General features: G+C 42.4%; 1 protein-coding gene across 1 annotated transcript in view; it reads right to left on the bottom strand.

Moving 5' to 3' along the window:
- Positions 1-24060, bottom strand: part of PLXNC1 (plexin C1) — a 138490-nt gene that overhangs the window by 45251 nt on the left and 69179 nt on the right. The window contains exons 10-17 of the mRNA XM_010989952.3: positions 17299-17438; positions 14385-14564; positions 11912-11999; positions 8610-8810; positions 8301-8486; positions 5907-6009; positions 3325-3426; positions 2896-2999 (exon numbers count right to left, since the gene is read on the bottom strand). Coding sequence (XP_010988254.3) covers positions 2896-2999; positions 3325-3426; positions 5907-6009; positions 8301-8486; positions 8610-8810; positions 11912-11999; positions 14385-14564; positions 17299-17438 — 1104 coding nt within the window. The remainder of the gene's footprint in view (positions 1-2895; positions 3000-3324; positions 3427-5906; positions 6010-8300; positions 8487-8609; positions 8811-11911; positions 12000-14384; positions 14565-17298; positions 17439-24060) is intronic.

The raw sequence follows: 24060 nt of genomic DNA, 5'->3' as shown, positions 1-24060 counted from the left end.
AACGCACAATGTTATTCAAGAGGGGAGCGGGTGGGGTGGTTAAAAGCTAGAATCTGGAGCCAAACTATGGGTTCCAGTCCTGGTTTTATCACACCTTGGTCACATGACTTTGGACAAGTTACTTAACCTCTCTGTGCCTGACTTTCCTCATCTGCAAAATGGATGCTTCCCACCCCACAGGCTGGGTGTGAAAATAAAATGAATGAGTGCACAGTAAGTTCTTCCTATCAGCTGTTTTATATATATATATATATATATATATCCATATCCGTATATTTTATCACTAACCTAAGGCAAATGACCACAGTGCTGTTGCCTTGCTAGTTTTTAAAAATATTTTTAATTACTATGCTCTGTAGCTCTTAAAGATAAACTCTTGAGTTTTTTTTTTGATGTATCATAAGTAATATTGAAATTAAACAATAAAATTTTTAAAGCATGCCGAGTAACCCACTTTAAATGAGTCAAGAGGATGAAAATATAAATTCAAACATTCAGTTAAATTTTTTTGGTAATAATTGAAACTTTAGGTTATTTTTATATCTTATTACAACAAATTTCTTCTGCAGAGAATTTTTGCTTTATAATTTCAAATCTGTTAGCCAAAGCAGAAGACCTCAAACTCTTTTGGTCATATTTTCCTCTAGCAATAAGCAGAAAAATCAGACTCTGGTTTCTAGTTCCTAATATTTTTCTGCTGAACCAACCTTACGTCGATAGGCAATTTAAATAGATGGATTCTTGACCTTAAATAGGGAAATACCAGTCTGGCTCCCTGGCTTCAAAGGCTCCTTTCGCTTTTTATTCAAATTTCTCTCCTCTAGGTGGTTGGATGCTCTGCTTACCCTTATTTCTTATTCTTATTTTCAGCAAAACAAAGTTGTCAATATAATGAAAAGCAAGGCTTTAAAAAGCCAAAAACCAGCTGGCAGGGCAAAGAACCAAAACCTGGGAATGCCTGGGCCTCTGAGAACCTACCGTTCCCTCTGGGTTTGCCTACTGTTCTCTCATAGGTGTTGATCACCCAAGCTCTCCCTCCACCGCCCAACCAGCAAGCCTAGGGGAGGCGGCTCCTGGGTCCACTTAACGCGAGGACTCATCTTCAGCCTAGAATGCATTTCAACTGGCACTGTCCTAACAGAACATGTTCCTCTCTGTTCTATCTCTTCTTAACTATTGCAAATTCGATTTTAACTTAGGTCTTCTTGATAGGATTCTGATAAATGCATGCTTGTTTTTCTCGGGTCTTCTTCCTTCTCACTTGAGTTTCCATGGCTTTTCCAGTTGCCTTTCAAGATTCTACATACCCTGAGTTAAATCGGTTTGCCTTCTTGCAACTCTCTCTAAGATAATACAGCATTGTTCCTGGGATTTTTTTTTTTTTAAACACTAGCAACAGCGTTCCTTTACATTCCTCTATCTTGCTTTTGATTACCGAATTTAGAAGACAGGAAAATTTCTTTTTCAGGCCACAGATTACTCTCTTCAGCTCTCAAGGGCAATCATTAACTGTAAAAACCCACACAGTACTCCTGTTGATGGCAGAAGTCTCTGTTATTTTATTGCTATTAAATTCTTAATGGAGATCTCAGATAGCTGGGAAATAGGACTTGTGATGCAACCTTTGCTGAAGCCCTGCACAGTCATCCTGATTCAGGGCATTAAACTCCCCTCCCTAGGTGGTGTTCTGCCATAGAAATGGAGGAGGGGGCAAGTGGTAAGTCTTGGCATCCGGTACTCACGGAGGATAGCTTAAAAAATAAATATGTAAGTGCAAAAAGCTTAAGTCTTATTTACAGCCTTCTTGATTTACAACACTAAGGCTTAGGCAAAAAAAAAATATATATATATATAGTGGGTGCTTTATGGAGGTATCCCAACCTCCAGATACAGCATCACATATCATGGTGTTCACTTCTAGAATTACAGAGAAAGTGGAAATTGCTTACAGCATGTGTCTGGTTTTCTGTACTCTATGCTGGCCAATTGTAGATGAGAAGCTACCGGCAAGGTGATACAAGCTCTCTTTTGGCCTGGGGAGATTTCTGGCTCTGCTTAGAAGTCTAGATTTAAATATGACAATCGGTGTTGATGTGTTCCAGAGGTTGGGCCATGCTGTGGTCACCAGTTCTGGACAAGAAAGGGCAACATGGAGGAACTGGGGAATCAGGACGTGGAGGTGATGATAGTGAGTAGGCTATGTGAGTGGGTGAGAAAATGGAGGTGTAAGAACATAAGTGAGACTGAAAACCCAAAGGGTTAAGTAGACTACTCCTCCGAGTCCTAGAACAAATTAATTAATCATTCCATGCAGCTATTTCTACTAAATGAGGATGACACAAACTGATCAGCTAAAGAATAACTGCTGGAGAGAACCGTAAAAACTCTACATGGCTAAAAATGGCTGTGATTAACTCAAATTCTACACACATCTACTTTCCGCCCTCTCGGCCAATAGTACTTTTCATTTCCAATTGAGAAGTAATAGTGAATAATCTAGTAGCTGCGATGGGAGTCATGCAGATAAACACAACAAATTGGCCAGCCCACAATTTATTGATTTTTAAATAAACTAGCTAACTTCCCAGCTACAAATTCAGTTCTAAACTGGTAGTAAAATAAAGCAAAAATCATCAGTCTGAACTTCTGTCCCTCCTAGGTTTTTGTTACTGGACAAAGAGTAATTGCCAGTGACCCATCACTCCTTTATACCCTAATCAATCCAATTAATGGTTATCCTCCTCCCTGCTCTGCTCAAATTTAAGCCATTATTTTGTACCAAGCACATTATCTACAGCTGCCTTGGAAGCAAACACCCGTTTTTTGACAATAGCAACAAGCACCTTCATTATTATTCAAGACTCAACCTTAGGAATATGATCAATGCTCTTTTACCTCAGGGAAGAAAGTTCTCAGAGCAAAATGTTTGTAGTCAAGGAAGGGAACAGTTCCAAAACTATCAACCACATCCAATTTATCCATCTGCAGCTCAGCAAAGCCTGCAAAACAGAATCCCAAGAGCAGTATTTTAACTCAACAAACAATGGATAAGATCTTCTGCTGTTTTGTCTAACACGGAGTATGACCTTGGTTTTCATTAAAGAAGAAACAATAGATAATTACTTGGTTGGCTGCAGAGAAGAGCTGAAATAAAACACAAAGCCAGGCCTAGACCCTGTTGTTCAGTTGTCTTCTGTTACACAAACAGTTCTCATTACTGTGGCCAGTTTAAGAGTTAAAAATAAAAAAAAAGAAGAAGAGGAAGAGAGAGAGAGAGAGACAATAAAAGACTTGTTTTTCTACAAACAAAATTTTGGAGCCTACCATCACGTATTTCTTTCCGGAGCTCGCTCTCAAGGAGCTCCAGCTGTTGACTCTGTTTGCGACTCAGTTCCTTCGATTTGTGCCTGGTCACCCCCACGGCCACTGAGGAGACAGAGATCCAGCATGAGTCTGACATGGTAACTTAAAACACAAAAAGGAAAACAGAACCAACCTTTGCAGCTCTTTTACGGAGAGGGAAGGAGACAAGAGAGGGAAAGGGAAAGGGGGGGGAGGGAGAGACAGACAGACAGACAGACTAGTGATTTAAGAGGTGGAATTTATAAGAAGAAAAATTCCCAGTGAAGGGTCATTCTAAAATGGAAGATGCTCAAATGCAACAGAAAAACAAACAAACAAACTAATCTTAAAAAGTAAAAACTAAATCAAATAACCTTCACTTGTAAACAAAGATCCCAGTTGGCTGAAAAGTAATGAAATAAGCCAAGCTTCTCTGCAGCCAAAGGCCGCTTATATCGTTCCGTCCTTTTTTTTAATGTTTCTAAACATCCCTGGAGAAATAAAGTTGAGCCGCAAATGCAGGAAAAAAGCCTACAGATCCACACTGAACTACATAAGCCAAACTTGCATAGATCAAATAGGGTGACAGGATGAGTGGTCCACAGTGAACCCCCATATCTGGCTATTGCTTCTTTCTCCATTTCATTTTGTTTCTATCTGTGCTGTAGAGGCAGTAAACTGAACAGTTTCAGCTCTGGGGCTCATGTCCCTGCTCTGCCATTTACTAGCTGTGTGACCTCAGGTAAATTCCTTAGCCTCTCTGTGCCTAGCTGCCTTATCTATCAAAGTGTGCACCAGCTCACTGTATGCAAAGAGAGTTAGCAGGCCACATCATAAAGCAGTGAGTTTTTCCTGGCTGAAATCTCCAGGGGAACCCACAGTGGGGGTGTTTTGTGGGTGGCAGGCCTAGAGCCAGGTGCGTTTGGTGTTTTCCCCAACGATGTGATTGACGGACTAAAGAGCACACTTACTCAAGCTGCTGATGACACATACCTCCCTGGAATCACGGTAAGAAGCAGGTGAGAATTTTAAAGGGCTTTCCAGATACCCATGAAACTGAAATTGAGCCCATTTCACCTTAAAGAGCATAAACCACCTCTACAAAGTGAAGGGAGAGGAGAGTCACAGAAAGCCCAGGAAGAGAGCAGAGGTTTCCAGTAAGTCACAAAGAGGATGTGACTCCAGGATGAGACTGTTATATGCAGAGCTGTCTGACAGCAGCAGATTCTCAAAACAAGCCCAGCACTTAGAATTTATAAGTAATCTTCTTATTTGAAGCCAGCATCAGCCTGGACTTTATTAAAATATCAGGCCCAAGTCTGGATTCCAAATATATAACAGTGGTGGATAACTTGGGGAGAGCATAAAAAATACCTGAAATGATCAATGAGGCAAAACAGGGTCTCTGCAAAATTAGTTCATTCCATTAGGCCAGTTAACCATATACGTAAATCTTTCCCTCACTGGGCTGGGAATGACCCAAGAGAAAGGACCAGAACAGAATTTATCTTCCCTAGTTCTCTGTACAGTTACCAGCAACATAACGGGTGCTCAATAAACATAAGGTAAATGGATGCAGGGATGGATGAATGAATGAGTATATAGGAGACACTAGCAACTATTAACAGAACATGTTAGAAAGGCAATACCTGTGTTAAGGCAAGGAATATGCAGTACTATATAGCTAAGTCCTTTTTTTTTTTTTTTTTAAAGGGCAACAAGAGGAAACAGACTTAAAATGAAAAGCAGCTCAGAAACAGAGGCCAAAACTGAGTGGCAACAGGGACCAGATACACAGATGAGTTAAGTTGCCTGGGTAGAGACAGTAGGGAGTGGTGGAGACTATGGCAAAAAACCAGTGAACATATCCCCTCTCTCAAGGGGTAGCTGCTACTCAGCTCCAGCAAAGTGATGTTATGGAGAAGCTGGGCCAATGATCCAGATCTTTCCAATTTTAAAGAGATTTTTAAAAATACAACTCACCTAATTTTAAAATGTTGTCAACCACTTCAAAGTTTTAAAATGCTACATGGGCCAAAAAAAAATGCATCGATGGGCCAGATTCATCCAATGAGCAACCATCATGGGATCACCGTGCTTGGATGAAACTTCCAACATTTTAATACATGGTACGGATCACACTTCCAAAATATAGTTCTGCCAGGAAAAGCAGGGCTGCAGTGCGGGTGAGAGGAAGTTTGGTGGACTGAGAAGACAGGATGAAATAACTAAACCCTGGGAGTCCAAAATTCTGGAAGAATTTTGAGGACATAATGTAAAGGGGACATTTGTCATCACAATTCACAGGATCTGGGAAGCAAAGTGGATTCTCTCCAACACCAAGATACTGTCTTTGTAATCCAGCCTTTTATTCATGAAGCATCCTAAAAAATGTTTAGAAAGCCCTCAACGTGTACCTATTAATCCTTTCCCAAAGTTTTGATTTGAGTTTTCATCCATGGATACTTAATTGAAGCAAACAGCCCCTGAAAGTGGAAAGTCTTTCTGCCTGCTGAGAGGCCCCAGGGAATAATTTCTCTGGCAAAATTAAACAGGGCACTTACCAAAAATGACAATCACTAGCAAGATGGGAAGTCCAATCAGAAAATACCAAGTGGAGAGAACTGACTCCCGCTCCACGAAGAGCTCCAAGTTTCCAAGTTTGACCTAACGGGACAAAGAGCAACGTTAGACCCAGTCGAGGTGGGGCCCATATCTAGGTACACAGTTTTTTCCCCCAAATGTTGTCTCCAAGATACAAAATGAGGTGGCAAGCTAGGTAGAACACCTGAGTTCAAGTTCCATCCCTGGGCAGATGAGCTCTGTGACCCTGAGGCAGTCGAGAACACTCCCCATGCCTCGGTTTCAGATTTCACTCCAGTCAGTTGAGCTGTGAGGGACCAGACCTACAGATTTTACACTGTGGTCCTCTTTGCCCTGGGAGTTTTAAATGCAGGAATGAGGGTAATAAAGAGGGTAACCTGTGGGTGAGAAACCCTCTTACCCCTTGACTAAGGAAATAATCCAACTTTTTTTTTTTTTTTTAAATCTCTTCTACATCTTGTGTTTCCCTTGACAGGCCTACTTTGGAGGATGCAGCCTGTGGTAAAAGCCAGTCTGGCAATGCTGCCTGCATGATCCCCGAGGGCCTTTTCCAATTTTAGTTTTTGGTTATAAAAATTTTGTTAAAACTTGTAAATGGAAGAACTCTCTATCAAGTCTTATTTAGCACTGATGTACAAAGAAGTATTGAGACACATTTCCATCCTGGGAGCCATGGCTGCTCCTGTGGAGGCATCTGGGCCAAGTGGCAGGAGCACAGACTCTGGACTCCGACAGCCCAGGTTCTAAATTCCAGTCTTGCCACCTGCTGTCCCCTGAGTTAGTCACCTAGCCATCCAGTCCCCACTTTCCTCATCTCTAAAATGGGATGGAGATTGTGCCTCTTTGGAGGGTTGTCGTGATGTCGAGACATGCTGGCATTTAAGTCAGCAGGCTCGGGGTACTGCTGCTTAAAATTCACCTGTGGCTTCCCAGAGCTGAGAGCCAGATCCTCACAATGGCCCACAAAGTCCTAATGATCTCCCAGATCTCCTTGCTGCCCCCATCAACTCTCTAACCTTCTCGGGATATTCTCCCCTTGCTCTCACCTCTCCAGCCACACTGGCCTCCTTGTTGCCCTTTATATGCACCCAGCAGGCTCCTAACTCAGGAACTCCGCATTCGGGGTTCCCTGTGCCTGGAACACTCTATCCCAGACAGCCCCCAGCTCCTTCCCCCTCTCACCTGACGTCCTGACTCAGATGTCATCTTTCTTGGGAGCCCTTTCCAGCCCACCATCATAAACCTTGCGGCACTGCCCCCCCCCCGACACCTATTCCCTTCCCTGTCTCACTTTTCTTCATAATAATTACCACCATGTAACACATTCTCAATTTACGTCCTATACCATATGAGATGCCTCTTTAGGTAAGCTCTACAAAGGCAGGTTTTTGGGGGGTCAGTTCTCTTCTCTTCTCTGTCCCTGTCACAGCACAGGCACTCAGGAACTATTCATGAATAATGAAGGGTGCTGGCGTTTGCTCTCCTCAACTAACTTGACATGTGGGAGCACCTGTGAGTTTAGTTGTTATTATTCACTTTATACTTATTATTAACTTCTTTACCATACAACAGACACACAAACGGAGGCTCAGCCAAAGCCAAGTGACTTATCTAAGGGCACACAGCTATCAACTGGCGCAGCTAGGACATGAACACATTTTTGTTTTGACTTCCAGTCTGATGTTTTTTCTTGTCCTTTATCCAATTATTTATGACAACAGATTATAAAGCATTTGGGGGGGATACAGACTGTGCAGGGCCTCATATGGCATGAACACTATAAAGGGAGATTTCTAAAATGTTTCGCTTCCCCATGGACTCACATCTTTATTGTGGGACATAAATATACCAGTGAGGGACCCTCAAACATGTCTGGGAAAAGATTAAATGCAGTGAGTATGACTTTGTGGTGGAGGAAACAGCCCATGACCTGTAGATTATCTGGTCTCCACTGGACTCTACTGCCACTTTCAGTGTTCTGGAGAGGCCCCCTAGTCTGGGTTTCTGCTAAGACATGTCACCTCTGCATTTGGAAAAAGAATGACAGCTCATTTGTTAATGGGTCTAGAGATTCTGCTTGCAGATGCTACAGTCTAAATGTATGGCTAGGACAAAAGCTATCAAGACTCATTAGTATTATAAACAATGGCATGCTCAATGCTTTGACATTCGAACAGACACGTGGATGGATTCCACAAGCTATTTTGGAGGAATAATGCTGAGGCCTGTAATAGCAGCTTTGTTTATCTTCACTTAAAGTGAAGATCTCAAGTCCATACAAGATTCTATCCTGGCTTCCAGTTTAGCCAAGGAAATAAGGTAAAACCAACAGGTAGGACTCTCAGGTGACTTACGAGAACTTTCTTGGACGAGGCAGCAATGCTGTTTGCGGCGGTGATGCCATTAATTTTGCAGAAGATGGTGGTGAGATCTTGATTTCTAGTTATATTTTCAAAAGTGCAATTTAATTTCTCCCCTTTTCCATAGAAGAGAGTAATTTCAATGTCTTCCCTAGAAATGTTGAAGTTATCATTTTCTTTCTGTGAAGAACAAGGAGCAGATGAAGAAATCAGGGCGCTCGTAGAAACCCACAAACATAAGCACACCTCTCCGGTTGAGGGGAGCATGTCCCCACCCCCACCTCTGAAATGAGAGAGACATACTTGAATTTTTACTTCCAATTCTGTGTCCACCTCAGGTTCAGCCCGATACCCCGTAAATCGGGGGTCGTCAAGGTACTGCAAGCTCCCACAATCCAAGTAGGTCTCCTGGACTCTGAGCTTCACAGTGACATTTGTACGCCCTTTTGAACTCAAAGTGGGGGCTGAAAACCTGCAGTGAGTTGCCTTACAGTATTCAGAGACCTGAGGGAGAAGAAAAGAGCATTTTGACGGCTTCATCAATGAATCTGAGCTCTGGGATTGAAGAGCTTAGTGACCTGCACAACAGAACCCCTCTGTGCCTCCGTTTTCTCCTCTGTAAAATGGGGTAACAGTACTACCTTCCTCACAGGGCTGAATTAGCCCTAAATTAAATGAGAGGAAGTTTCACTAAATTAAAGGAGACTCTGTGCAAAAATGCTCACAAATCCATATAAAAGAGCTCTCAACAAATGCTAATGTGATTAATAATATTATTAGTAATAATGAAAGTAGAATAATTAGAAATAATGAAAGAGGTCACACAGTGGGAAAAAAAAGGGTACTCAGACAGAAGCAAGCTAGAGAAAGGGAAGACTCTCCACCATCGGGCCTGGGTGTCCATCAAGGCATCAAGGAAACTCCAGGAAGAGGGGAGCCGGTCCCTCAGCCAGGCTGGCTGCAGGCTGAATCACTCTGTGCTGGGGAACCTCCCGCGGTGCTTTAGCAGAAATCACCAACCACAAAGAGGAAAAGGCTTTGCAGGCCTAACAGGAAACAGGGGAAACAAAAGTAAAAAGGACAACACGGGGCCCATGAAAGGAAGAGCGTGAAGATGGGAACCAATGCAGAGTGCGGCCCCTTTACTGGCTTCCTTAAAACAAACAACCCGGCATGAATATCGCCATGTTGTTCAGGTCGGCAGAGAGCGGGGCAGAGAAAGCTGCTGGGGAAGGGAGGCTGACAAGTGTTCTAAGGAAGAGTAGCTACAACTTGTGAACAGAAATCTGCCTAGTAGGGAGTGTTCCTCTTTGCCCTTTCCTGTCTAACACTGGAATTTTCAAAAGGGGGCAGGAAGAAGCGACAGGTGGGAAAATCTGACGCAAAGCACTGAGATGTGGACCAGCCAAACCTCCCCTCCCAACACCTTTCCAAACTACTGCCCTGAATCTCTTGTTTACATCTCACCTGACACGAAGAAAACCACGAAACCCACTGCCTCTCCCTGCTCAGCAGCCATAACCCTAGCAGGCTGGCTTTCGACTAAGGATGCCTTCCAGAAAGATGACTGGTGATGGGGTCACCCTAACCCCAGTGCTCTCAACCCTCTAAATTTCTGCTCTAGTGACCAGCTACCACTGTTGAAAATACTCTTCTCCTCTAGTTTCCAGCAGCTTCTTGGCCACCTTCATTGGCCATCGTATTTTTTTTCACTTCTTAAAATGAAGCTCTTCTACAAGATTCCATCCTAGGCACTCTTCCCTTCTTCCTTCGCGCCCTCTCTTCCACAATGTCACCTCCCACTAATGACAATGCTACAGAGATAACCCGTCATGCCCAGCTCTACTATCTCCCCACACTCTGGACCTGCCATTCCGACCACGGCCCAGGACCGCTCAGCCCGGAGGACCTGCTGACGCAGGCACCCGGACGTGTGTGAGATGTCAGCAGGTCTTCCTGGTCTTTTTTAAGCTACTGCTTCTTTGTATGGTCCTGTGTACCGTTTCCAAGATAATCATAAAAATACCTATACTCGTGTCACCCCCTGCTCACAGTGAAGATCTTTATCTTCAGCAGCTCCGTACTGCCTACAGAATTAAGGGCAAAATTTCCAGTCTGATACTCTCTTATGGCCCAACATGGTTTTCCAGGAATCCCTCTGGCTTGTTCCTGACCCATCTCTGGGTTCCATCAGGGCTCACTGATGTTCCCACCTGGGGCCTGTGAGTAACTTGTCATCCTCAGCACCCAAAATCGCCTCCCTGCTTCCACTCGTCCAAGTCCCACCCGTCTGGCTCCACGCCACACACTTGCTTAAATCCAACCGGATTGAATTCCTCTTTCATGTGGAAACACCTAGTGCCTTCTCGGACTTAGCGTGTCTGAGCTGGAAGGGAATCAGAGGACTTAGAACCTCATGACATTCTGTGCTCTCAACTTTCAATCCCAGTGTAGATTAGCCATCTCCCTCCATGCAGGCAATGTGAGTCTCTCATTTCTCTTCTGCCCCTGCAGCCAGCAAAGTGTTTTGCCCACAGCAGGTGCTCAATAAATTCTACTTGATTTAGGGACAGTTTTGGGGAGGGAGAGCAAGTCTACTCACAAGTACAGGCAATACCTCTGGTCAGAGGGTCAGTCTATATGAACCATTAAGCAGGATATGCTGACAACATGGAGACGTGGTCTGGAATCAGACACAACGTGAGGCTTGGCACTGGCCCCGAAAGGTGTCAGCAGGCGGCCCTGCGTATGACAAGGCTCTAAGGAGAACCTAGGAAGGCCTCCTGGATCTCGGCCTGAAGCCACAATGGTCCCAAGCAGAGGCCAGGTCTGTGGCCACTCACAAATCTGCCAGCTTTGGCAGGAAATAGTCTGGCTGGGCTTTATCTTCACACCTCTCGTGAAGGAAAGACAGAAAGGGGAAGAAAGCGTGGGGGGAGTGTTTGAGAAGAGCTGAGAAGTACACTCAGAGGCCCCAACATGCATCTGAGATCCATCATTTCCTGTGACAGGGACCAGGTGTGACTCATGTTGGGGTCAGAGCTGAGTGAGGGGTGGGGACCAGACCCCTGTGTGGGGACATGAAAGGCAAGAGGAGGTGAGGTCAGGCGGGCACCAGACCAGGTGGAGGAGACGAGGGCAAGAGAAGGAGAAGCACATGGCAGGGCCTCTGGACTGAAGCAGGTCACTTTACCCCTGAACCGCAGCTGTCTGTGCAGTGGGACCACCACCACCTACTCTTCACGGAGATGCTCTGCCTCTTTACATCACACCTCAGCCGCTCACAAGGCATTTTCACACATATTCATAAACACTGTCTCATTAACGTGACTTGCCACAAATCACACACGGAGGAAATGGCAGGTCTTGTCACATCAAGTTCACTCCTCTTCCCTCTGTGCCACAACTCGGAACACACAACTACAAGTAGGAGGTCTTATTATTTCCATTATGGCACAGACGGTATAGATCATAGATCCTGCAACAGGTAAATGCTCATAATAGCACAAAGGCACAGAAGCAAAAAATATCCCAACAGATTTTAGTGTGACGAAAACAAAATCATCCTTGACAGTAACTATTATTACAAGCAGCTGAAGACTTACACTTTCGTTTTCTTTCGGTTCATGTGAAATGATTAAGTTGTCAATTACATCAAAATTTCTGCCCATGATGGTTATGTTTTGACCACCACTGCAAAGGAAAAACAGTAACAGGAGTTTCACAGATAAACACACAGGTATTTTGCACTGATGAATAAACCTATCAATGTATTCATACTTAATATTAAACTCAGTTACATTGGAGAGAAAATTGATGAATTTTAATTGCAAATGCAGGATGACTTTACAGGTCTTTTAATGAGCCTGGCCACAGGGTTAGCATTTTTAAGATACACAAATATAAAAATTCAGGTTTTAATTCTATGAAAATGCCCAAATTCTTTTATAGAATTTTGAGTTCTGTTGTGTCATTCTGCCACATATAATGAGATCATCAGCTGTACCTTGAAAAGGGTTCACTAAACAGAATTTTGTTTGATTTCTGTTTAATCTATATGAAGATTCTTCAATCTTACAATTTTCAAGATCAAACTCCCAACCTACCAATTACATTTTATGTAGAAAGACACGGAACACTTTGGACAAGGTAAAGTTATAAATGACATTCAAGTCTAAATTCCTATTTGGTAAACCATATAAATAACAGCTATGTTCATCTCTCCAAAACTAAGCCAAATGCTTTCACAGATTCTTAGCACATAATTGCAGATAAGCAAAGTGGTCATTAGATGTGAAATAAACAGCTGTCCACAGGGTTACTAGACACTCATTCCAAGGGACAGGAGTCTGGGTCGGTCAGCTTCGTGGGCCAGCGGGGCCCATGAGTACAAGACCAGGAGGTGGGCATGAGCAGGCCAATTTGTGTAGGGCAGAGGGAAAACACTGAACTCTGAACCTTCCATCCATGAGGGTGAAGGCTGAGCTGGCCTCATGCCAGCCTGTTACAATTCCTAGAAAACCAAACCAACACGCTCTGCCAATGGCCAAGCTGCAGAGCCACACTCTTGCCCAGCAGTAACCGAGAGACACACAGAATGTCACAGGTGACAGGACATTAAGAAGCCTCTTATTTTATGACAAAGCAGAACACGGGCGGCCCAGAGCACAGTACCCTGGGCCAGACTGCCTGGAGCTTGCATAAGTTGTTTGAATGCTCCATGCCTCAGTTTCATCATCTGGGAAAAGGGCTCCCCTTGGGAGACTCCTTAAGCTTGTGAGGGTTTACTGAGTCAAGAGATATAACACACCAGGCATGGGGGAAGTGCCACATCAATGTTTACTTCTATTTATAGAGAGAATTTAGACCCATGACAGAGTCCAAACCATGCTAGAGCCTTGGTTTGGAAATTTCAGTTTTCCTTATACCACTGTTACAGGCCGAAGTGTTGAAGTCCCAGCCCCCAGTGTCTCAGACTGTGGCTGGATTTGGAGATAGGACCTTTAAAGAGGTAATGCAGGTTAAATGAGGTCATTAGAGTGGGCCCTAATCCAATATGACAGGTGTCCTCATACAAAAAGTAGATTAGGACACAGACAGGCACAGAGGGAAGACCACTGTGAAGACAGAGGGAGAAGACAGCCATCTAGAAGCCTAGGAGAGAGGACTTGGAATAACTCAGGCCTGACAGCACCTTGATCTTGTACTTCTAGCTTCCAGAACTTTGATGACATAAATTTCTGTTATTTAACCCATCCAGTCTGTGGTACTTTGTTATGGCAGCCCCAGCAGCCTAATATAGCCACCTCTCACATAATCTTAAATAAGAATATTAGAAGTGATTTTGCACTTTCTTTTTTTTCTTTTTAACAAAGCTTCATCTGCACATTCACCTAGACAGTACTTTGAAAGTTAGTTTCATGCTGTGTTAGGTGGAGAAAATATCTCTAGGGTTATATTCCAAAATCTCAATGTGAATTTAAATTCAACTAGGGGGAGAATTTTTTTCCCCTTAATATCACGGAGTTGTCTGAAAGGGGTTCTTTGGAATTTCCATATCTCACTTAGGGAGTATCTTTGAAACGTAGATACTGTTTTTAATTTAGACAGCTCCCAATATCTCCTCAAATTATTCAAAACAGCTTATTCTAAAAGTTATAAAAGGAAAGATGTAAGAAAGAAAAGGTTTGGAGTCATGGGCAGGAGTGAAACATCGTGAAAAGGGTTATGTATTTGTATCGGAAACTTAGGCATGGTTACTTCAATCGAACATGTTTTGCAATGTGTAAGATTTACACGATCTGAAGAGAAACCAGAGTCTGAACAGACGTTTTAGCTGTGAGTTTCCCGGCAGCCATGGCTAAGAGTAAAACAGGATGGACTCACACTGTTTACTGTGATGAGGGGAAGCAAACTGTTTATCAGGCATGTGTTTGTTTTCTAAGAACAAATCCTAAACTTCTGCAAGGAGGACTTAGACATGACAATTATTTCTATGTTTATCTGAGTAAATTCCATGATCTTTATGCATGTGACCCTTTTAACCACAACGAGGGAAAAACATGTGCTAGAACATACCTGATCCAGGTGGTGGCAGGATAAATGAGGGAGCAGTGTGGCAGGGCGATGTAAGACAAGGGTCCCACGGAAGAACAGTTCCCGCCATCAAACTGGATACATACATCCTTCATTTCTTTTCGGCTTGATGGAAGAGAGAACTTCATATGCGTGTCATTGAGCACATGGCGAACCTGTATCCTAGAAAGGGGCAGAATGAGAATTCTTAAACAACACAGACGCTTAGCACAGTCAGTTACCTAAGGTGACAGGATATGAGTTTCACTTGAACTACAACAGCTCACAAACTATCCGAACAGCGGCAGGCCCCTGCCGATTAATCAGGGCCCACTTGTCCAGCTGGGGCATTAACTGGGGAGGGGTTCCTCTTTCTTTCATGCATTTTTATGTTTTCATCTGCATTCCCATGGGAAGTGGGGAAAGGAGATGTAACCATTTTCTTTATGAAGCACTGCTAGAAAGTGGAACGGACTGGGTATTAAAGTCTATTAAGGAATTACCATTAATTTTGTTGGGTTGATCATGGCACTATCTTTATCTGTGAGAGAGAAATCCTGAAGTATCTCTGAGTGAAAGTACACGATGAGATATCCTGAGATATGCTTTTAAAAACTCCAGCCACCATCCTTCCCTCACTTCCAAAAATGCAGAGGAGATATATGAAACAATACTGGCAACACGCTAAGTTCTGAAGCTGGAGGATGAGTACAGAGAGGTTCGTGACATTCTTCTCTCTTGCGTGTGGCTGGAAATTGCCATAGTGAAAAGCTTGAAAAAAAAGAAGTCCCAGTCAAACACTGGTGGGTAGAACCCAGTCCCGGGCAGGGATGGGGATTCTGCAGTTCAACGAGCAGGGAGCTTAAGACTAAAGTCTACGCCAAGAGCCCAGGGTCTCAGGATGAATCAGCACCAGAGCCAAGCTGCCTCTCGAGCCCCTCCAGGCTGGCACTGAGCTGGGACTGTCCTGGGTGCTCCCGAAATCTGCAGGGCGTGCCCTCCACACCCTTCAGAAGTCAAAGCAAAGCCTTCTGCCACACTCCCTCTGAAACTGCAGCCTCCTCTGTACATCACATCTACAGTGACCCTCTAAAGCACAAGTCATGAAGACGGAGTTTTGTCCAAATAATGCAGTATAATTAAGCTACATGAGAATCTATTATTACCACTTAAAGGCTATGTGCATGATTATCAACTTTAATGCATATAGCCTTTAAAGTACTAATAATAGATTCTAACAATAAGGCAAATTCAAAAAACATTCACATCAGTCTGTACTTACATCACCTCAGATTTACATTCTAAGGTTTTATATTCAGAGCAAAGCTCTAGGAAATTCATTGTAAAATGGCTGATCGTTAAAATTCAAACTTGTTTATCAATTTTGGAAGGAGACAGACAGAAATGTGGGTCATTCCACTACTATTCTTATATTTTTCTCTTCAGGATAACTAGACATTTTAAAATACCACCTTAAAAGATTTCGGGATTACGGCACGAACTCAGGTATAAGATTAACTGGGTATTATGTTTACTGCTTGTGAACTTGGGTTCACCACACAGATGTGGTTACTGAGATGCTACATGCAGAAAGGTCTCTGAGTCGTTTAATCTAATAACTGCAGTATCTCAAGACACATTCAGAATTGAAATGAAAGCATAAAGAGTCAGAAACAGGGTAATGCTCTGAAAAACGGCTTATTTTCCAGTGAAGTTGATTGCCTTTCAGTGAACACACAGGTGTCTAACTTCACAGATTTCACTACACAAAATAAAAGATTTTTGCAGCAAGGTATTTTGCCAGGATAAATGGTACAAAAATACCTATGTCGCATAGATACAGCCACTAATGTGCACTTGATAATTTCAGTAAATAGTAGATTCTAGGAGAGCCCCCAGCTAGCAGCTTTTCCCATCAAAAGGACAGACATCCCAAATTTACTGCTAGGAACAGAAGGGGATGGTGGTTACACACCGCAAATGAATTAAAACAGAGAACTCAGTAAATAAGTGTGGCAGATTAAAATGCTGTACAAATCTATTTTCAGAGTTCCAACCAAGACCCCACACTTCAGTGGACTGCCTTCAATGCATTTCCATGATGAAAACCAGCTCAGTGTTATACTTCGTGTAGACTGCAACATCTTTTACTTCAAATTAACTCACACTTATCAAGACTAACAAGCAGAAAGCTCAAATTATCTATTATGTTATTATTATTACAGCTCTTTGTGGGGGAAACATTTGCACAAGGGTGTTAGTCAAACACTAAAATTTTCTTCTCTCAAAGTTTCACTGAAAGGGTGTGTTAGGGGAATGGGGTCATAGAAATAATGATATTCAAACGGTACACAGGCCAGATATTAGTGTTGGGGTGTTTTGTTGTTGTTCTTTTTTTTTTTTTTTAAACTAATATATGTTCTATTTAGTTATTATCTGAGCCTGAAGCTAATCCAATAAAGAAAAGGCTATGAAGAATAAAGTGGATCCCAAAGTTTCTTTTTCCAACTTTAGGTAATACATTGGAGGAGAGGCCATATTTTCCCAACAAATTCCAAGGTACTCAACTAATTTTCTAAGTGGGTCATCTTCAAAATGATGTTTGCTCCTCAAAGTACTGGATTTTGTTAATGAAAACAAATCAAGGCACCACACAGGCAACATCTTGAAATTATTGTGTACTGATATTTCGGGGGTAACATGGGACAGATTCTCTCACAATTAACTTCAAATGCAGTGTCTAAATTATTTTACTTACTGAAATTATGTTTCATCATATATGCAAACTAATTGCCTCACTTTGGCACAAGGGAAAAAACTGACTACATAAAGAGTAGACTCACAGTACTATCCCTTTGGTATAACTTTTAGCTTTTCACTACATTCCCAAGAATAAATGAGTAATATTTGAACTCACACATCCTTATCACAAGTACTGGTTCCTTTCAGAATCATTGTGATGTTAGATGCCTGAGTAAAGTTTGCTCCTGTGACGATCACGTTACTTTTCCCTAAGGTCGATATTTTCTGTGGCTCAATGGACTTAATGTAGAAGACCTATTGGAAATAAAAGATTAAAACACAAGATCAAAGCTAAGAAATGGCATCGGCCCAAAAACTCTGTTTATGAGCTGCAGTTCGAAGAAATCACTGGGAAATTACAACATTTTGCAAACACAAGCAGACAGTGTTTAATGAAATCAATGAATTTAAGGAAGAGTGCTGAAGATTCATGTCTCTCAACATGCGACAGCATGAGGTCAAACCAATTAGTCTTTGTCTCGCAAGACAGTTGAAAATACAGCTGAAGAGTCTGACATTCTGTCTGAAGAGCGAGCTATCACTCGAGTCTCAAAAATGCTGGCTGCCTCACAGCCTTGGGAGGCTCACAAAATCACAATACGAAGGGGAAGACAAGGAGTCCACTGACTATAAGTCGTCAACAGACTCATCATTAAGTTGGAATAAATACCGTTCTGGATAAATTTAATACCCAAGAAGGCAGTTCCTATTTCATTTGTTTCAGTTAGGCTATTAGAATCAACGAGTATGCTGCAGGGGAAGAAAATCTCGAGAAATCAACCTGTTAAGCACCTAACGTCAAATAGCTGGATGCCTAAACTACTGTAGCCAACGGGTTCTACTCCACAGATTGCGGATACCACCATCTCCTCCTGGGTACCCATTAAAAGCTCCATCAGGGCTTTCTTTATTGAGAAAGTTTCCCTTGGAATCACCTGATTACTGGGTCCCCATACCATGCAGATTTATGCACCTTACTCTATTTGCAATAAAATTCCCCCCTTAAAAAAAAAGCCCTTTATTTGATGGCAAGAATCATTTTCCCTTTCAAAGACAAAGCAATCTTGATTTCTTTCACTTTTCTCCTACAATGCTACTGTCTATCATTTTGACCATTTAGTTATTGTTTTGTAGACCATTTCTAGTAAGTCTATATTCTTCTACAACATGGTAACCAAACAGGACAAGATTCTAAGACTCTAGCCAATATAAAGCACAGATCTTTAACATGAGTGAATTTTCATACTCACACTCTTGATATTTGACAAGCCCCAGGTCCAGATACGCTTAATCACGTGAAATTTGGCCAAGTCATAAACATCGAGTATATCCACTTAGAGAATAAATCTAGGAAGAAGCTACTTAAGGCACTGGGAGAGCACCAGTCATGCCTCACACCTGCCTACCAGCTGCTTCTTGAAGAAGCCCCATTATTCCTGTTCCTTTGCACATATAATGCTCCTCACGATGGCCTTGCAGGCACTGCTGGGCTGTCCATCCCACTGAAAGGATGTTTCATCATTCTGCTCCTTGACAAACACAGGTGCTATATGGGAGAGCAGTCACCATTACTCATTATCACTATGGATTGGTTTTGCAGATTGAGGTAAATGCATCATTAATGTCATCACAGCAATGATGTAATGTGACAGAGAATTGATTTCGGTGGCAGAATTTATTTTAATCACTTAGTAAAGGACTTTAGCCCTGTATTTATAGAATCACGAAGGGCCTGAAAGGGTCACTTTAATTATTCTGTTAGAGTTGACTGCATTTTATGGGGGAAATTATCTGCAAGAGTGGTACTTGGAATGGGGGGGATTAGCAAAGACTTCAAGATAAATCCCTTGCAAATGTCAAGTGTGTGTTGTATAGCAAAAGGCTTACTCTTTGCTCTGACATGATGACAGCTAAGTGAACATGTATTTATTGAACACCTAGAGGATCCCTAGGACAGCACTAGGTACTGTGGGAGACATATGTGTACTATGTCAGGAGTTGGCAAACTCCTGGATTTGCCTGGAGTGACCCAAATCCAGTCCATCGTGTGTTTTTGTACAGCCCATGAAAAAATGTCAAAAGAACAGTATTTCATGACATGGGAGAACACATGAAATTCAAATGTGAGTGTCCATAAATAACGTTTTTGGGGAACAGAGCCACGCCCACCATTTATGCATCGTCTGTCACTGCTTTCACGCTACAACGCAGAGTTGAGTCTTTACAAAGAGACCGCATGGCTCACAAAGCCTAAAATGTTTGTTTGGCTCTTTGAAGAAGAGAATTTGCCGACTCCTGCACTAGAGGGGTCACTGTCTTCTTAGGGAGGAAAGATAGACTGTGTTTTTGTTTTATGTAAACCTCAATGCAGACTCACATTTATATCCAAGTCAGCTATGATTTCTCAGGTTTCTTTCGAGATAGCCCTTCTCACTTCTTATATTTAAACGGTTGACATCTGCTCAAGCAAGATTTCAAACCGGCCAAGTAAATGCTACTTCTTTGCTCTCAGTAGAGAATAAAGAGAGCCTTATAACTAACCTAAAAAAGATTTTTCAGAAGGGGGTTATAGTTTGCTCTGCAGACACCATCAGAGGACCTGCCACATCACCTTATCAACTTTTTATTTCCCCTTGAGTAGAGACAGCCTTGCTACTTCAAAAGGATTTCATTTTAAAACCTCATTGTTTAGAGAAGTTTCCACTGGCTGTCTAGGATGGGATCCAGCCCGGCCTATCTCGTGAAAGCAGATGCTTCTAGTCCGCTTGCAAACAGGGTCAGATTAGTTGTCCTTTGTTTGCCTGGAGAACCTCTTTTAATCTTAATAAGCGAGTAAAAGAGCTACCAAGAGGACCTCATTAAATAAACAGTGCAAGTATATAAGAAGAAAAAACACAGGGTACCTATATGGCTGTACTGTACAGTTGCAACAATTCTTAGAAATACAGTATTTTCTGTTTCTGTAATATTTACTGATAAATGTTTTCAAAATCCAGTACAGATAAAAGGGAAAGAATGATCTCACCACACACTCGATATCTTAGATCTATTTCTGTATTTTAATCAAGAGTTAATTCACAACCTGAAATGAAGTAGTGGGCCCCTTAAGCTGACACGTACAAGGGGTTAATTTAAAAACATAATCTAGCTTGGTGCAAAGAGATTATTTAGCTCTATAGTGAGATTCCTCCCTCATCCTATGTCCAAGGATTTCCATTTATCAAATCAAAATAACATTGGCTGTAACCCTTATAGCTCTGTGTTGTCCAGCAATTAACCTTAGAATAGTCCACTTCCTGTCAGTTACATTTTAAGGACTTAAGAGTTATTTTTAACAGGCTGTACAATTTTAAACTAATAAAATACTATGTGCTCTGGTTGCTCATGAGTTTAAATCACTTCCTGTTTTGTATAAAAAAGCACATTAGAAACTGGTTAATTAGGTGATTACAGAATACCCAGTTTTTTGTTTTTTTTTAAACAAAGTCATTATAAGCTCCTGGAATTAGCAAAGAAATAGTTATCTTCGAAAAGGTCTAAGAGGATTACTCCTGACAGTGAGAGTACCTTTCGTGAAGTCTGACGTCAACACAATTCAAATTACCACGACATTAATGGAGAAGATACCACTATGATTGAAAAGAATATTGGAAAGAGGTACATTAGAAAGGCTTAGTTTATTAAGGCCAAATTGTACTCTATTAATCTGTTTTTTAAAAAAATCTGAATATAGCAAAGCTCTCTGCAAGCCTGGACCTGAATCAACACTCAGTAAAACATCTCTCAGATTTTCAGTCGTGAAATTAGTTCAAACAGGACTGGATAAAAAGTCACATGGATTCAAAACCAGCTGGAAATCTGAAACCAAAGGACATTAGAGAGATGAAAGGTAGCACAACTAATTAAAGGAAAGTGCCCTGTAGGGCCCTACAGGGGTGAGTATCTGATTCAGAATTATTTAACATCTTTATTAATGACCGAGAAGGATCGAACTAATATATTAATGAAATGTATAAATTGAGAAGAGTGGTAGCCAGCAGTGGAGATGGTAAAGTGTAAAAGGAAGTGAGACATGGAAAGAAAATGGCAAAATACCATTCTGCCAAAGAAAAATGAGAGCACTGAACAGAATGAAAAGGTTATATCCGCCTGATGTTCAGCCCCCAGGCAAATGCTCCTTCATGGGGGCCCCTGGGACTGGCCACATGGAACTTGGGATGTAACTGACACTCGGTCCCAGGAATTGTCGAGTCAGCATGTCGACCAAGACAGACTGGAGACTTCCAGGAGAAGGTGACAGACCAAGGCCCTGTGCTGAGCAATCAAGGCTCACTTCCCCAACCTGGGGGACTTTAAGGTGAGGCTGCCAAGGCCAGTCCATAAAGTTGTTACTCTTGGTCACTGACCCTTCCGAATGTGGCTCCTCAGAATCGGACAGGTGCCCGGGACTCTGTGACCAGGGAGGGCAGCTCCTCCTCCCCAGCAGAGACCTCTGCTTGCAAATTTAACCCCATCATTCAAAATCCACCCCTCTACCGAGTTTCAACTTCACCATGAGATTCTTGCTGCTCCCGTCCCCTGAGGGCCTCAGTTTCCCATCTTAAGCCTCTTCTGCTCTCCTCATCTTGGAGAATATGCCAGCCTTGCCTAGGTCTGCCGTCCTTCTCGTCCCAAGACTGGACATCTTTGTCCCACCCCAAGCCTGTGCACTGATGAGGCAGGCTCTGCCAGCCTAGAAGAGAAGTCCCTTCCAGAATGACTTTTATCATCATTACTACATGGTCTAACACCTGTTTAAATTTGATTGAGTGGTGATTAAAACCCTGGGCTCTGGAGTCAGACTGTCTGGGTTCAAATCTCATGTCTATCATTTATTACCTACTGACCCTCTGCAAGCCAACATTTGTCTATTAAATGGGAAAACAGGCCCATCGTGAGGCTTAAATAAAGGGACACTCTGAGCTCAGGATACAGCACAGGCTCAACAAATATGGGCTACACTATTCAACCTAGCACATCCTGGCATTCCTTCGTGTATCTTTTTCTGAGTGCACACTCAGATGCTTCATGAAAACGAATCTTACTTCCTCTGAAATACTGTACGTTCTACAATGTAAGCTCCACAGGGGCATACATCTTGCCTACCTGTCTAGCACATAGTAGGTGTTCAATAAACACATTTTGAATGAATGAATAAAGGAGCAGTTGGCAGCGAACCAGTGCAGTGTTCGGCCCATAGAATCTACTCTACAAGGTACATGTTAAACTTGATTTCACTTTTCAAGGCAGGAACCCTGAAGAGATGATGTGGACTGCCTGGGATAAGTTAAAATGCACATCAAAAGTGATGAAAGGAGGGAAGAGGAGTCGTGAGGAAGAGAAAGAATGTGAATTCTCCGAGAGCAGGAAGCATGGCTTTGTACGGTGTATTCCTACCAGGCAGTGACAGCGTATCGTGAAGAACAACAAATATTAGAACATCATATCATAGATCTTCACAACCTTTCCTTAAGCACAGGAAGTAGAGGGCAGCCACCTCTTCTCTTAGCAGGTGGAGGCACCAGATATAAGACTGTTAAGAAAAGGAAGGAAAAGAGGTTAGGACAGGGCAACTGGGCCAACCATCTCTGGCAGAGACTGGCCCTTATAGCTGAAAGCACTTCTCATCCAAAGGGCAAACATAGGTTTTTGAGTTCTCTTTCCCATTTCAGTGATGCTTTTCCTAACGCAATCCCCCCTGGCAAATGACGAGACATGTTTTGGGGTCACGATCAAGGGATGGGTCGCAGGGTCATAAAAAGGACCAAAGTAGGATTGAACCAGGAATCCTCCTTATAAGTACCACATCTGTGGATGAGCAAATTAACACATTAAAGAAATAAAATGTCATGAAGAACATTCTACTGCTGCTGAAGAACAAAGTCAAAACCCCAAGGCCTACTGTGTAAGACCTTCACCATAACTTATAGATCTATAGAGTCTACAGATGCAGGTTTCAGGGTCATTTAAGCCCTGTTTTGTTCCATAATTTCCTGCATCCTTCTGCTCCAGCCAAATTGAATTCCTTGGGGTCTTCTGTAATAGGTACCCCAGAATTTTCTGGCGACCCACTATGCTGTTGCTGATGCTAGTCCCTCTGCTGAGAAGACCCTCTCCTCTGTCTCAACGTGTCTCCTCCCTCAACCGTTGGCTGAAATGCCATCTCCATCAATCAATCCACCCGTCAATCAAAGACTTAACCAACTGCACTGATTAAGTGTTTTTAACTGCCAAGTACTGGGCTTAAATAAACAGGAATGACAAAGACAAGGCCCCAGGCAGAGAGAGGCTCTCTGGGTTTGTACACTTCCTGGTTCTTTCCCTAGGTTAATATTTTTTACTTTGTTTTCTTACTTATGTACTCATACATGTTCAAGATTCTTGAAACTGCTGAAAAGAGATGTGCCTGATTCATTTGTGTCCTCCTCATGGTATCCTTGGGGCTCAGTGTAATGGTATCTACTAGGGGCTGGATAAACACCTGTAGGAAGAATCAATCCAAGCTCAGCACCAGGAAACCTAAGATTGTATCTGCACCATTCACAGCTCATGTTCCCAGTGCCTGGCATCTAGGAAACACTAGGTACACATGTGATACGGAAGATGCACTGAAGGAAAGCCCTTAATGGCTCCTCTGCTAGGAACAGAGTGGTGCTTCATTCAAGGCCAGCACAAGGACCAAAATGGAAACCTGGATTTACACATTCCACATGGTAAAGAAAAGAAAGCAGTGTATCACAGAGCATGCAAAATCCCTCCTGGGCAAATAATGCTCCATTCCTTATCAATCAAAATTAAGATTCCATTCTGAGTCACATATTTAAAGAAAATATTTCAG

Source organism: Camelus dromedarius, chromosome 11, assembly GCF_036321535.1.
Source record: "Camelus dromedarius isolate mCamDro1 chromosome 11, mCamDro1.pat, whole genome shotgun sequence".
Taxonomy (NCBI): Eukaryota; Metazoa; Chordata; class Mammalia; order Artiodactyla; family Camelidae; genus Camelus; species Camelus dromedarius.
Note: the sequence above shows the minus strand (reverse complement) of the source record. Positions and strands in the feature narration are given on the sequence as shown.